The 14,127-nt window shown below is 32.1% G+C and overlaps 2 protein-coding genes across 2 annotated transcripts; both read left to right on the plus strand.

Moving 5' to 3' along the window:
• The first annotated feature begins 4,619 nt into the window (after positions 1 to 4,619).
• On the plus strand, positions 4,620 to 6,185 carry LOC128177153 (perlucin-like protein). Its single transcript, XM_052843733.1, has 5 exons — positions 4,620 to 4,765; positions 5,247 to 5,335; positions 5,436 to 5,532; positions 5,632 to 5,866; positions 6,038 to 6,185. Exons 1-5 carry the CDS (start codon positions 4,705 to 4,707, stop codon positions 6,069 to 6,071), a joined length of 516 nt encoding a protein of 171 aa, XP_052699693.1. The 5' UTR covers positions 4,620 to 4,704; the 3' UTR covers positions 6,072 to 6,185.
• Positions 6,186 to 8,428: 2,243 nt separating this feature from the next.
• LOC128177152 (echinoidin-like) lies at positions 8,429 to 13,068 on the plus strand. The gene is made up of 5 exons (XM_052843732.1): positions 8,429 to 8,504; positions 11,620 to 11,708; positions 11,868 to 11,964; positions 12,063 to 12,300; positions 12,992 to 13,068. The coding sequence occupies exons 1-5, from the start codon at positions 8,444 to 8,446 to the stop codon at positions 13,041 to 13,043; spliced, it is 537 nt and encodes a 178-aa protein (XP_052699692.1). The 5' UTR covers positions 8,429 to 8,443; the 3' UTR covers positions 13,044 to 13,068.
• Positions 13,069 to 14,127: the final 1,059 nt, after the last annotated feature.

The raw sequence follows: 14,127 nt of genomic DNA on the forward strand, positions 1-14,127 counted from the left end.
TTTCCTTTTTAATTTCTTTTATTTTTTTTTTTTTTTTTTTTTTTTTTTTTTATTTCACACATTCTGCAGACATACAATGCATGATTATGATGCTTTAAATATAATAATTCAGAAGTGCAAAAAATTTTTTTTGAGAGAGAAAGAGAGAGAGAGAGAGAGAGAGAGAGAGAGAGAGAGAGAGAGAGAGAGAGAAAATTCAAGTAAAAATTGGATTCCAGATGTTCCAATGAGTATCAAAAATCTCATTTTCACCATTTTTATAAAAAATAAATTTCTGTGTTTCATAAAAGAGCTTTAAAGACGACATTGCATAAGAAACACTCAACTGTTTCTCGGTACACCTTGCTGTGTAAATATAGTACTTTAACCAAAGAAAAATGATATTAAGGATATCTTTGTTTTTACCAAGGATGCCTAGAATGAAAGTTTTCTTGGTAAATGTAACCTGAAAATTGATTTTTTCTTCTAAATAATGTTTAAAATGTTCTAAAAAAGATTGAACACATTCACAATCCCACAGTATATGTTCTATAGTTTCCTCTTCTCTGTGACAAAAGGTACACATTTTAGAGTTTATTTTTTTAATTTTGAATAAAAAAGAGTTTGTTGCTAAAATTTTGTTAATTATTCTGTATTGGAACCATTGAAGTTTACAGTTTTTTGTTATTATGAAAGGTAGTTTATGGATTAATTTCCATTCCATGTCCTCTATATCTAATAATTCATTCCACCTTCTTTTACCTGTTGTCACAGAGGTATTATTGTTTAAAATATCATAAAAAAACTTTGACTTTTTACATTTCATAACTTTATGTATGTTTTCTCTAATAAGCGGGTTTGCTAATTTTCTTAAAGTTTGGTTTTCACCCAATTTTCTGATGTATGTCTTTACAGCATGGATTATACTTGCATATTCTAAAAAGTTGACCTTTACATTCGTATACATATCACAAAACTTATCAAAACTAAGAAAAGTACTACCTTCCTCAATGATATCATTGATGTATCTAATATTATTATCAAATAGTTCTTTATTAAAAAAAGATTTCCCTCCAATATGGATCAAAGGGTTATAAAATAAAAGTGAGTCTGCAGTTGCACCAGACTCTAATATATTATGCAGGTCAACCCATGCCTTAAACACATCTATCCAGAACTTGTTTTTTAATGATTTCAAAAGTATATTAATGTATTCAATACCACATGATGTAAATTTATTTTGATTAAAATTAAGTATGAATTGACTCAACCCCCTGTTTGTAACAATAAGCTGTCTCACCCAGAATAATTTTATGGAGGATATAAATGCTTTGATATTTATCATCTTAAGACCACCTTCTTCATATTTTTGAACAAGAACATCCCTCTTTATTCTGTGAGTTGAGCCATTCCATATAAATGAAAAAAATAGCTTTTCTAATTCTTTACAATAAAAGACAGATGGGTTTGGGATAGACATTAGTATATGATTCAACAAAGGCAGCACTAATGTCTTAATAACTGTAATCTTGCCAATGGGAGTTAAATGTCTTTTCTCCCACTGTTTAAGGATAGACTTAATTTTAATTTCTTTTAAGTCAAATCACCTTCTATTGAAACACTGGAACTTATGTAATCGAATTTAGGGGCAATAAACATCGATAAGTACCAGTCAATCAATGATCGAACTAACTTTTTAAAAACAAAATGGCTGCCAATATGGCAGCGCCCAGGGCTGGAAGAAAATTGTTATGGCCTTAGTACCCCTGATTCAACTTTCATTTTTTCACTGATTTTCTTATATATGCGTATTACCATTAATCCTCGCTTCGCAAGGCGGGCTTCGCCCGCCTCTCGCTGCGCTCGGTATTATAGTACAGAGAATTATCTCATTATCGCAAGAAATATTTTCAACATCATCCAGCTGCTTGTGCTTCCCTCTCCCCAATGCTTCAGTGAAAAAAATAAAGCTGATTTCTATAGTGGTTTTTAGCATTATATGAAAATAACATGATGTTTGATGATGAAAAAAGCCCCGTAAAACTGTATTATAACCAACACATGTTTTTCGTAAATGTCCTATATCATATGCAATGTCAACCCGTGCGCGCACGGGTTAAAGTCTTGTACCTTTTAACCAGCGCTGACTAGGCCTTATTATTACATGTACGTACTCCATATAGAATGTAATGCCCGCCATAATGTATGTGCATTTCCAGACTTCTGTCACTTACCAGTCTGCTTATATTCAGTTCAATACCATGGTTAAAGGGACATGGTCACGATTTTGGTCAAAAATTATTTTTTTGATTTTAATGTTTACAATACTTTATAGTAGATTAGTAAAGCATTTTTAATAGGCAACCAAAATTTGAGTGTCATATGATGAGTTAATATGTTTTACGGTGTGACCGTTGGGGCGAGCGCAGAAGGAGTCACACATCTGTCATCATTGTTAAATGCAACCCGTGGACTTACCCAAACCAAAAAACTTTGGCTTTGTCTCGAAAACTTTTACCACCGCAAGGAACCGGAAGATATCAAACTTTTATTCCAATGGTCCCTTCCTAGGTTTATACACTACCACTGAGCATTAATAAAATGTTAAACAGACTTATTAAAATATTTTGATAAACACAAAGCCGGTTTTTTAAATTTTTTTATCTCTTCTTTACCTTTTAACAATGATCATTAAAATCAATAAATTGTGTGTCTGTGTTATTTCTCATTTTGTTCCTTGTTGTTACCGGTGTTTTAGTTTTCCTCTGTGACATCAATTTTGTTTTTAATCTTTTTGATTTTTGTACGCTATACGTTGTAGACATGTTCCCTCCCCCTTTTTTTAGTGTGTGATATCCAATATTATTGAAAGGTTTGACCACATATGTTGCATATAACAAATACATGTAGATATTTTAACAGTTTAATTTTTTTCTTTTATTTATTCATTACAAAATGACGTGGCTACACGTAGATCTAATAATGATTAGACTTTTCTTTTTTAATAAGTTTTTGTCACCTACCTAACGTATACAATGATTGGATCAATATGACAATAAATTTAGCATGGAACTTGCATGTGTATTTACTGAGCAAAAAAAATCATTAAAACAAAACTAATCAGCCAAAGAGTCACCGTTAATAGTGAGCGCAGTATCAGTATTAAGGGTGACTCCCTATTGTGTACTTCCTACACGTTACATTCAGTACAGATGCTTGATCCACCTCTAAATGTATCGCGGGAATATAAAACGCCAGATCACTGTGACGTCATACTTAACTTTTTGCGCTCGACAGTTTTCGTAAATTGTCGGACAAATTCGGGGAAGGAAATGACGTCATAGGTACAGTTTTTTACGTAAGCATATGTGTTGTTTACTTTAATGTTTTTAAAAGGATTTTTTATTGTTAAATGAAAATGTTGTATGCGATTTACAGGTAAGAATTTTCCTTAGAAACGCTTCCCGTTCCGCCAAGTTGCTATGCACCGCAAAGGATCACTGGGATAGTAGAACGTTTTCACGCGGGTCCACAAAATTTTCTTTGAACAATGTGCAGATTTCAACTCGAATTTCCTCCGTTCGTACACGTTGTCTATGGAGCTCGCTACGCGAGCGGCGCTTCGCGCCGCCTCGCTGCGCTCGCTATAAAACACTGTGCCGGATTATTATGCCAGTGCCAAGGTGGCATTTTTGCACCCGCTTAAGCTGCATATATTGAAAAATTCAAATATGCCATATGATAGACCATTGCTTAAAGAGTTAACAACCACCTTTGTTATCATTGTATCTCACCTGTCACCTTTCAAAAATAAATTCCTTTAGGAAAATAATTTTTCCTGTAGGAAAAATAACATTCCTATAGGTAATTTGAAATTTCCTATCGGAATACAAGAACTTCCTATAGGAATTTCAATTCCGATAGGATTTGATAAAATCCGATAGGAAAACTTAATATCCTATAGGAAAACTACATGTCTGAATGTCTGAATCAAATTCCTACAGGAAATACCATTCTCCTATAGGAAATATAATTTCTATATGACTTTTAAATAATCCTATAGGATTGTGATATTTCCTGTAGGAGAATCAATTCTCCTGTGGGAATTATCATTTTCCTATGGGATATTGATTTTTAAAGGTAAATATCTCACCTGTCAGGTGAAACACACTAAAAACAAAATTGGTTATATACTCTCTAGACAATGGTGTATCATTTGGTATACATGGATTTTTCCGTTACTGCATCTTAAGCGGGTGCAAAAATGCCACCTTGGCACTGGGATAATTATCCGACACAGTGTTATAAGCGAGTTACAAAGCTTACAATTCTTTGCTTTGTAAACAAAGCGTTTGTTTACATTTCGAATGTTGAAGTGAAAATTCCAGTTTTAGACCTAAAATAAATGTGTTAATCATTAGGAACTGTTTATTTATGCTTTAAATGAATAATAAGATAGACAAACCAGCTTTAAAGAGAATTTTTACTGGTATATTTAACCTATGTAAACAAAATTTTTCACTTTATCCACGAAAATTGATACCCTTGAATTTTATTGAAACCACAGTATAACAACGATAGTTCATGGCCACAAAGCGTGAAATACTAAAATTTACATCTATCATTTAAAATTTTCACGATTAAGCCCATTTAGTGCCGAGTATAGGACTGAGTCGTCTTATCAGTTTGGGACAGGTAACTTTCATTCAGAAAAGTACATTTAGAATGGCGACGGAATACTATTCCATCGCACTGATTGCCTTGTCTTTGAATATCCTGCAACCAGGTTGGTAAAATTTAAGTAATGCTATATTTTTAAAAGTTAGCAATAGGAGCGCGAAAAGTAAATCGATATTTTCATAAAATTCATAAACTGATAAATTTAAAGAAAAAAGCTGGTTAATGAACCAGTAACAATATGAGTTTTATAAAATCAAAATAAAAAAAGTAAATATAGTTTGAAAAAACTAATTTGGTCCACATCTTTAGACGAATACAACTAAGGTTCCATCTAAGCTATTTAATCACAGTGGGTATGCTAGAATTTAAGAAAGAAATTTCAAGGGTTTTAGACTTAGGTGCCTATGTATCGTGCATCTTCATCATAAAAAAGTACTATTGAACAAGCTTTAGTTTTACATTAATTAGAACACTTAATTACTATCGATTCTGTCTATATTGGTGCATTTTTGGCACAGTTCCATTCACACTACTGAGTGTTTTGCATCCTGAATGTTCATTTGTTTGTTTGTTTGGTTTTTTTTAAGTGATCGGAGATTGCAGGGATGGATGGACAAAATTCCAGGGAAGTTGTTACTTGTTTGCCAGTGAGCAAGCCAATTGGCCGGAAGCTCAGGTTATGAATTATATTTGATTTGTCTATAAGCCCTATTTATAAAAAAATACAGGATTCAATAAAAAAGTTTAATCTAATATAATTTTAACCTCATTATCAGGCCGTCTGCTCAAGTATGAATTCCCATTTGGTCGAAATAGAAACCCAGACAGAAAATGCTTTCGTTGAAGGAGAACTAAAGATCATACATAACCATGGTTTGTAGAATGATATATTGAGTCCACTTATGTCATAGTTAATGCAACGATGTGCTGGTAGATCAGATCATTAAATTATACGTTATCATATTCAAATAGATTCACATTCCAATAATCAGAACGATGTATCTTACTGGTTGGGCGGAAATGACATAGAAATTGAGGGAGTGTTTAAATGGGTCAGATCCGACCAACCACTGACGTACACGGACTGGAGCCCGGGCCAGCCTGATGACGCCAATGGCGAGGACTGTATGGAACTGAGGGGCGCGTTCCAGTACCACTGGAATGACCTCCCCTGTAACATTCCCCACCACTTCATTTGCGAAACACAGTAGGTGTTTGTAGTGTTGTATTCAGAAACATGGTTGCAACAGAATTTTACTCGACAAACGCCATTGTAGTAATTTGCATTTCAAATCATGCACAGCATGGGTAGTTTTCTGTTAACCATACAAGACAGTTTTGTTCGCCAAAAAACGTTTTATCTTATTTTTAATTACAGAGTGTCTGAAGGAGTCAATATCATAGGAAAGTGAAAAGAATGGCGTCTGAAGGAGTCAATGTCATAGGAAAGTGAAAAGAATGGCAAAAATATGGTTAATTTTTGTAAAATGGTTTATACATTATAATAAAATAAATGTTTCCATTGATATATATTTACACTTGCAAATGTTTTCCCTTATATAACAATGTTTGCGCAATCCGCTGTTATTCCTGCATAACATGGGTCAAGAGGTCAAAGAAGCGCATGAATAATCTGGGTCAATACAGTAACTTTTTCTATGACTGTGCTCAAACAAACCGACTTGTGCTCAAACTAACCAACATGTGCTGAAACATTCCGAATTAGATAGTGTATTGAAAAAATAATTAAGTCATATAAACAAACGTGTCTGTATTTTGTTATAGGAAGTTTTATTCATTCATTTTCTTAAAAAATATAACATTAATATATTGCGGGGGATAAATGCATGATTCATGTTAGATAGGCCTGTAAACCGAATAATGTTAACTTTATGGATCAACATCGTAACGAGGCGCTCTTGAAAATAACAATCGCAATTTGTCAAAGGAGTTAAAATTCATTTCTGATTTTATTACAAGACTCGAGCAAAATCGCAAAAGCAATATCGGAGATCTTTCGTGTTAAGTCCTATTCTATACGGATCACGGTCAAATTTAACTCCTTGTGCTTCTCTGTCCGTTTTATTCCGTAAAAAAAAACTTAGTCTAAATTGGCAGAGGAAAATCATTACGCTCTTGAATCTGATTTTGCAACAGAGTTTCACCTGATAATGCCTAAGTAGACTCTAACTCAAATTTCAGTCACTTTGTTTTCAAATTTCTAACCGCTCTGCGACTTTAACAGAAGTGGTACTCTTCCGCCAAGCTTCAATCGTTTTTTTTCCAATTGTACAAGTGAATTTTCTTTTCTGTTACACTTTCTTATAATAAAAAAGTGTTGTCTTGTCAAAAGTAGTGTCATATTTATTTATCATGATAATCAAACACTTGCAACATTGTTGTACTATTTTTTGTTACGTCATCTTAATCGAATCGGATTTCTAGATCATCACAAAAAAGAAAGTATGGAGCATCGTTATTGTCATAATTTGCAACAAATGTAAATATAAGAAATAAGGTATCATTATTGGATGTATATCGGGCTTAATGGGATTTGATTACGTGACCAACCCCTATTTATATACCGATATACATCTAAAAATGATACCTTATTTCTTTTTATAAAAGTATACCAAATATTCTATTGCTTCAGTATCTACATGTATTTTTCTTTCTGGTTTTTTTTTTGTGGTGGCCTTTTAAAAATAAAGATGCCTCAATTTGAATATGCGAGTTGCATTGATTCAGATAATATATGCAGATTTTAAAAACTCCTTTCTATAGACAGAATAGAAATAAAGTTCATGCACTTCTTTGAAAAGAAAAAAAATTGCCGTTAAATAAAGGTACTAGCACACAATTTCGCGGATCTGGTAAACTCTTTAAACAATATTTTTCCAATCTAAATACTGTAGCCTTATTATAAGATAAAGATACAACATAAACATATGAAACAATTACAAGACAAGATTATACTGTAAATATAAATTATTATAACTGAGTAAACAACACTGTTTAGCTTAGCTGTTAAATTATGCCTAATCATTTTCCAGTGAAAACCCAAGAGTGAACATAATATTAACACAAAATGAAAATATAATGTCTCAGTTTATGTATCATAGACTTGATAAACTGTTGTCACCATGAGATGCATTGGTAGTTTTGAGCCTTTAGTATACACGTGAAAATTAAAGTATGTACTGAAAATGAAAACGACGGGCTAAACATAATTATCATAAACAGGCTTTAAAAGCTAAAACAATATTTTATGCGAATAAAGAGATTTAAAAAAAATATATTTACGAGATAAAGATAAAGAACGTAAGATAGGATTATCTGCCATTGAACAAAGAATTCGAATAATTAAGCAATGAACAAGCATAAAGCAATCAGCTCCTGCTAAAGCATCAGCTATCTAACTGCAGGTAATGAGTTCGAAATCAATTTGGGGTTTTACATATGATTTTACTTTTAAAAATTTTCAAAATGCATGATGTGGTTAAGTACGTACAAATATAGAATAATGACTTTGCTTAAGTCTTATTTGATATCTCAAAATGTCCGATACAGATGGTAATCCATTAGTGAAAAAAAAGATGGGAATAAATGAGTGATAGAAAAAAGACGTTATGATATAATTAGTCACTGGTAAACTGCAATTTAGTAGGAAGTGTTCCTGAGAAAGTGATTTTCCTTGGTAGAGTTCTCTTATCAGTTTTACAAGTTGGAGATTAGGACATATAGTCTCAGGTAAGTACATTTACACCGATCTATTATTCAGAAAATGGCGATTTCTTACTTAGTTATCGGTCCTCTGTTCTTGTCTTTGAATCTTTTGCAATCAGGTCAGTTAATGTTTAGAATTAATAGATCTGTAGGAATCGTTGAATTTTTACATATTCAATTATATGCTTACAATGACCAGAAGTTAATATTTGATATATATTATATACTAAATTTCTAATCCACCTTAAGATGCACTTTTGTTCATACACTGTGCGTTTCACATCTACTCTTTACTTGGTCAGTCAGTTGCCATCTCATTATGCAGTGGGTGGATACTGGTAGAAGATTCATGAACTATTGGTTATGCTGACCCACAAAATTATCGTCTGATAACTCTTTTGAGCTGTCTCGGAAAGTTTTTACTTCTGTATTGTGTAGAAGGTTAACTAAGTTTTGCTGATAATGTTAATCTTATCAAGGAAAATCAGAGTGGATTTAGGGAAAATTATTCTACAATTGACAATATGTTTGTTCTTTACTCCCTGTTTGAACTGTCGTCATGTAAGAAAAAGAAACTCTTCTGAGCCTTTATTAATTTTAAAGCTGCATTCGATATAGTGTGGAGAGTAGGATTATGGAAAAAAACTTATCGAATATCAAATTAAAGGGAAGTGTTTAAGTGTTGTTGCTAATATGTATAATGGTTGTAGATCAAGAATATATTAAAATAATGATTTTTTCCGAATATTTCCGTGGTGTCCGTCAGGGAGAAAACTTATCTCCGTTTCTTTTTGCATTATATCTTAACGATCTTGAAGTGTTTTTGTCATATGAAAATGTCACAGGACTGAAAAGCCTGTCAAAAGAAATTGGACAAATTTGTTATCTAAGAATCATGATTATGTTGTGCGCGGACGACACTATGCTGATGTCCGAAACTGAAGATGATCTACAATATAAGCTTCATTGTTTTCAAATGTACTACATTTGTATGAAAAATGGAAATTACAAGTGAATGTTGAGAAAAGTATTTTTTGGGTAAAGGTAGACAAACCTCAAATGCATCGTTTGCTTACAATGGTAACGAAATAGAAATAGTAAAAGAATTTAAATATTTAGGAGTTATATTTTCAATAACAGACTCTTTCTACAGTACTAGAAAATATGTAGTGACGAGAGCTACCAGAGCTACGATGTACGCAATTTTTAAAAAGTCAAGAGAATTAAATCTGTCGATTGTCAACTTGATATGTTCGATAAAATGATTGTTCCAATATTACTGTATGGTTCTGAATTGTTGGGTTTTGAAAATTTATGTATCATTGAAAAATTGCATCTTAAATTTTGTAAATATGTATATAGTCATAAGACGTCCACACCAAATTTTATGATCTACGGTGAACTTGCTAGATATCCATTGTGTGTGAAAGTAAAAATTTGAGTGTTGAGTTTTTGGATAAGATTGTTGAAAGGACAGAATAAAGAATGTCATATATCTATACTACTATATTAAAATAATAGACTCGAATTTTTGGTCTTTAATACCGAGAAATCGGAAGAATACTGCCTTTTGTTTTATATATTTTAAACATTATTGGTACTAGAAGATTACCAATTTGTTTTTATTTTTTCTCAGTTAAGCTTTGCTAATTAATAATCAACGAAAATTCCAAAAAAATCCCGGAAATCACCTGGATTTTTTGGATTTTACAATCTTGCGCTTGCGCAATACATTCACGCTAAAGGGATCTTTAGTTTATGTTTCCACAATAATACAAATGCGGGTAAATTTTCATTGGACTTTTGCTTTTTAATTTGTTCATATATATTAATGATTTCTTATGAGAGAAAGTATAAAATAACAAATATACATTTCAACTAAGTACTTACTTTTGTGTTCGTGATGACAACAAAATTTAATTACATGCAAAAAAGTTACATTATATTTGTTAGAAGAGTGAAGATAGAATAATTTTTATCGTAAAACTGAATTATGTCCTACAGACCCAGTTTTGCAAAGAAAATACGTGTACGTTGGTGAAAAGGTGTTGAATTATGGATTAAAATGTTTAGTTGAAAGGTATTTACAGTCTCAAAAAGGTTTGTTATGATTAATTTGATTGTAAGGTTATTTTCATTGACTTTCTCCAAAATCGTTCCGGAGCGATTCTGCAATTTTCTGCTACATTACGAGTAAACGGAAGGCATTCTAACTGTGGTGAGTGCCTTTCCTGAGACACAGATTATTGAAACTAAAGAAAGTGTAGCTTAATTTATAACATTAATGTTGGCTTATAGCTTTGATATTTAAATGTCAATAATAAGGCGTGTCCATGTACCAATTTCGTAAATGTCCGATATACAATGTCAACCCGTGCACGCACGGGTCAAAGTCTAGTATATTGTATAATTTTTTACATAGCCTAACACATAATAACAATTATAATTTCAAATGAGTTGAATGTATACAGAATATTTTACATGAATGTGGACTAAGCTATGTCTGGTTGACGCATAATGTAGAAAATGAAAAATGGATTTTAAATGTTGTTAGACAAACTTTGATTGACCAATTTCAACAAAAATGGGTCTCAGATTGTAACGCATCTAGTAAAGGATTAACCTATAATTTGTTTACCAATAACATTTTTGTACCTAGAAATTACATAAACTCTGGTGCTTATATGACTAACATTACTATATTACTTAGATTTAGAACAAGCAATCATAAACTGCCAATTTAGACAGGCAGATGGAACAATATACCTAGAAATCAACGATTTTGTAATTTATGTAAAAATAACATTGGCGATGAATATCACTATATTATGATATGTCCAGATTTGAAAGAATATAGAAACGAATATTTACCATCAATGTATTTTAGACGACATAAGCTTTCAAATTTGTTGAATTATTTTCATGTAAAAAAATATCTGTTGTTGATAACTTATGTAAATTTATCAATATTATAAATAAAAGAGTCAACTCTCCAGGTTGATGTGTACAGTATACACTCTTGCTTTTTGCATAAAATTGTCTGTATTGTATATTTTCTTTATGTTGTTTTATACAATATGAGAATAAATAAATGAAATGAAATGACATATTCACTTCTAAACGCGGAATAGGTTAATATGTGTCAGAATGGTCATTTTTGGGGGATAAGAAAGGATACGAAGAAGAGACTGTAAATGTTATAAAAAATTTATCATAGTGTATTTTTCTTTTAAGTAACTGGAGATTGTAGGGATGGATGGACCAAATTCCAGGGAAGCTGTTATTTGTTTGCGAGTGATCAAGCAAGTTGGCCAGAAGCCGAGGTAAATGCTAGCTTAATTTCATTATCTGATTCATAAATTAAACTCAACACAAAATATAATGAAATATTTAAAAAAAAAAACCACCCTCTTCCAAAAAAAATTCCCAAAAACAAACAAATAAGAAAAATAATCTCAAAAGCTATTTTTGATCTTTTTCAGGCATTCTGCTTGAGTATGAATTCCAATTTGGTCGAAATTGGAAGCGAGTCAGAAAATGCTTTTGTTGAGGGCGAATTGAAAATCATTCATGGTCATGGTTTGTAGACTAGACACCAAATATTTCTATTCTGGTTGTATATCTGTGATCATGGTGTCAAGTAATTTGGTAAATAATGAGTTAAACTTTATTTATAGATTCACATTCGAGTCATCAAAACGAGGTTTCTTACTGGTTGGGAGGAAATGATTTAGAAATGGAAGGAACTTTCAAATGGGTCAGAAGCGATGCTCCTTTGGTCTTCACCGACTGGAATCCAGGGCAACCAGACGACTTTTCCTCTGGAGAAGATTGTATAGAACTCCAGGGCGCAATGGACTACCACTGGAACGACCTGTCATGTAGCGCGAGGCATCGATTCATTTGTGAATCGTCGTAAGCAGCAATCGCAACTTCTCGGGCCTTTTCGGCAGGCTCGGAAAAACACCTCGAATAAAACATTACCGGATGTTAGAATTTTATACAAAATAGAGTCGCTTCCCATTAAAATAATAAGTATCGGCTAAACAGCCTCGTGTGTCGCTCTTGTGGTATATTTTAGGGTATATCATTGACTTTAAAAAAGTGTAGGTTCATCTCAACAGATCGTACATCTCAACAGATGTGTTGTTAGTATTTATATCAAGTTATATATATATATATATATATATATATATATATATATATATATATATATATATATATATATATATATATAAAGGGGGGGGGGGGTTGTCATGGATACCTAGGTAAAACATTCGAGGTTTTTTTCCGAGCCTGCCGGAAAGGCCCGAGAAGTTGCGATTGCGTAAGCAGATGTTTGCATTCTGTTGTACATCGTTTTCTGATACCATATACCAAAGCAAAGTCATATAAAGTCTCCAATCCTAATCTATCAGCTTCCACTGAAAAATGCTTAATTGAATTTTAAACAAAAATGAAGATTTTGAAGGTAAAAGTAGACGTGTTAAATTGCAAACTTCGGATTCACAATTCTTAATAAGTCATAGCATTTGCTCTTTCGATATTTTGATTTTATAACTTTTGCCAATAAACCTTAGCATGTATTTTATATTTCTCTTAACAGAGCTTATGGCCCGGATAGTGGAGCGATATCCAGTGTGATTGGAAAACGCTGAAAATAAAATCTCATTAATTTCAAGATTAAGGTGTAATATCCCTCTGATAGGAGAGATAACTTCTGCAGAAAATAATCATAATCATATTTTGTTTCTGTTAACTCACAATTATTAAGGCATGTAGCAACAAAGGGAGTGCTGGACCCCAATTTATGTTCGAAGGCAACATTTATTTAACATTCGATTATAAAAAAGAAAAAAAATTGAACGAAACAAACTGAACCCAAACTTTTGGCAGAGGAAAAAAATTAAAGAAAACTTTAAAAAGATAAAAATAAAAGAATTAAGCGAATCATATGTATCAAAAATTTTAATAAGGCAATATCTACAAGTATACCCCTTCCCAAATGGATTAATTTTTTTTTTAAATATTACTAAATTTTATGTACTAGTTCAGTACATGACCAGTACGTGTTTGATGTTTTAGGCCAGAGAACTTTGGATGAAATCTCTCTCTCTCTCTCTCTCTCTCTCTCTCTCTCTCTCTCTCTTCTTCAAACATAAATGAAACTGGCATTTGCTTTGATTAATTAAAATAAACACTAATACATTTAGTAAGAGAGTTTTTTAACTTTCTTTAAGGATACCTGATTATTGATTAGGCATGTGACCGGACAGCAATCTGACATTCCGACATCTGTGTCACAAATACGTTCATTAGACCACCCCTTCCTCGATCATAAACTGAGGGTATACATGTACATGTACTTCTATGTTAATTAAAATTGATATAGCTTTTGAGATACTTTTGATTCAATTATATACTGATTCGCCCATTTTGCATATTTTTATTAAACATCATGCATGTATGTATAAAAAATGAAAGACTATTAGAGAGATCGCAACCACTAAAAGCACTGATTGACACACAGACAGGCAGATTAAGTTCGGTATTGAAATAAGTACATGGTCCAACCCCCCCCCCCCCCCATTATTTTATATTAGTCAATCATTCTTTATTTAATAATTAAAATGTATATGAGTTTGCAAGGTATGAAATGAAAGCACAGGTAGAATCAGGAGTATAACTTACAGAATATTTTTATTGAATTTTTTTTTTATTTAATCCCAGATACATCGAACA

Source organism: Crassostrea angulata, chromosome 3, assembly GCF_025612915.1.
Source record: "Crassostrea angulata isolate pt1a10 chromosome 3, ASM2561291v2, whole genome shotgun sequence".
In the NCBI taxonomy this organism is placed as follows: Eukaryota; Metazoa; Mollusca; class Bivalvia; order Ostreida; family Ostreidae; genus Magallana; species Magallana angulata.

Coding starts and splice junctions, on each gene's coding strand:
- LOC128177153 (XM_052843733.1), top strand. CDS start 4,705: ATGGCGACGGAATACTATTCCATCGCACTGATTGCCTTGTCTTTGAAT. Junction 4,766..5,246: donor TTTGAATATCCTGCAACCAG/GTTGGTAAAATT, acceptor GTTTTTTTTAAG/TGATCGGAGATTGCAGGGAT. Junction 5,336..5,435: donor CCAATTGGCCGGAAGCTCAG/GTTATGAATTAT, acceptor CCTCATTATCAG/GCCGTCTGCTCAAGTATGAA.
- LOC128177152 (XM_052843732.1), top strand. CDS start 8,444: ATGGCGATTTCTTACTTAGTTATCGGTCCTCTGTTCTTGTCTTTGAAT. Junction 11,709..11,867: donor CAAGTTGGCCAGAAGCCGAG/GTAAATGCTAGC, acceptor GATCTTTTTCAG/GCATTCTGCTTGAGTATGAA. Junction 12,301..12,991: donor CGATTCATTTGTGAATCGTC/GTAAGCAGCAAT, acceptor TTCTCTTAACAG/AGCTTATGGCCCGGATAGTG.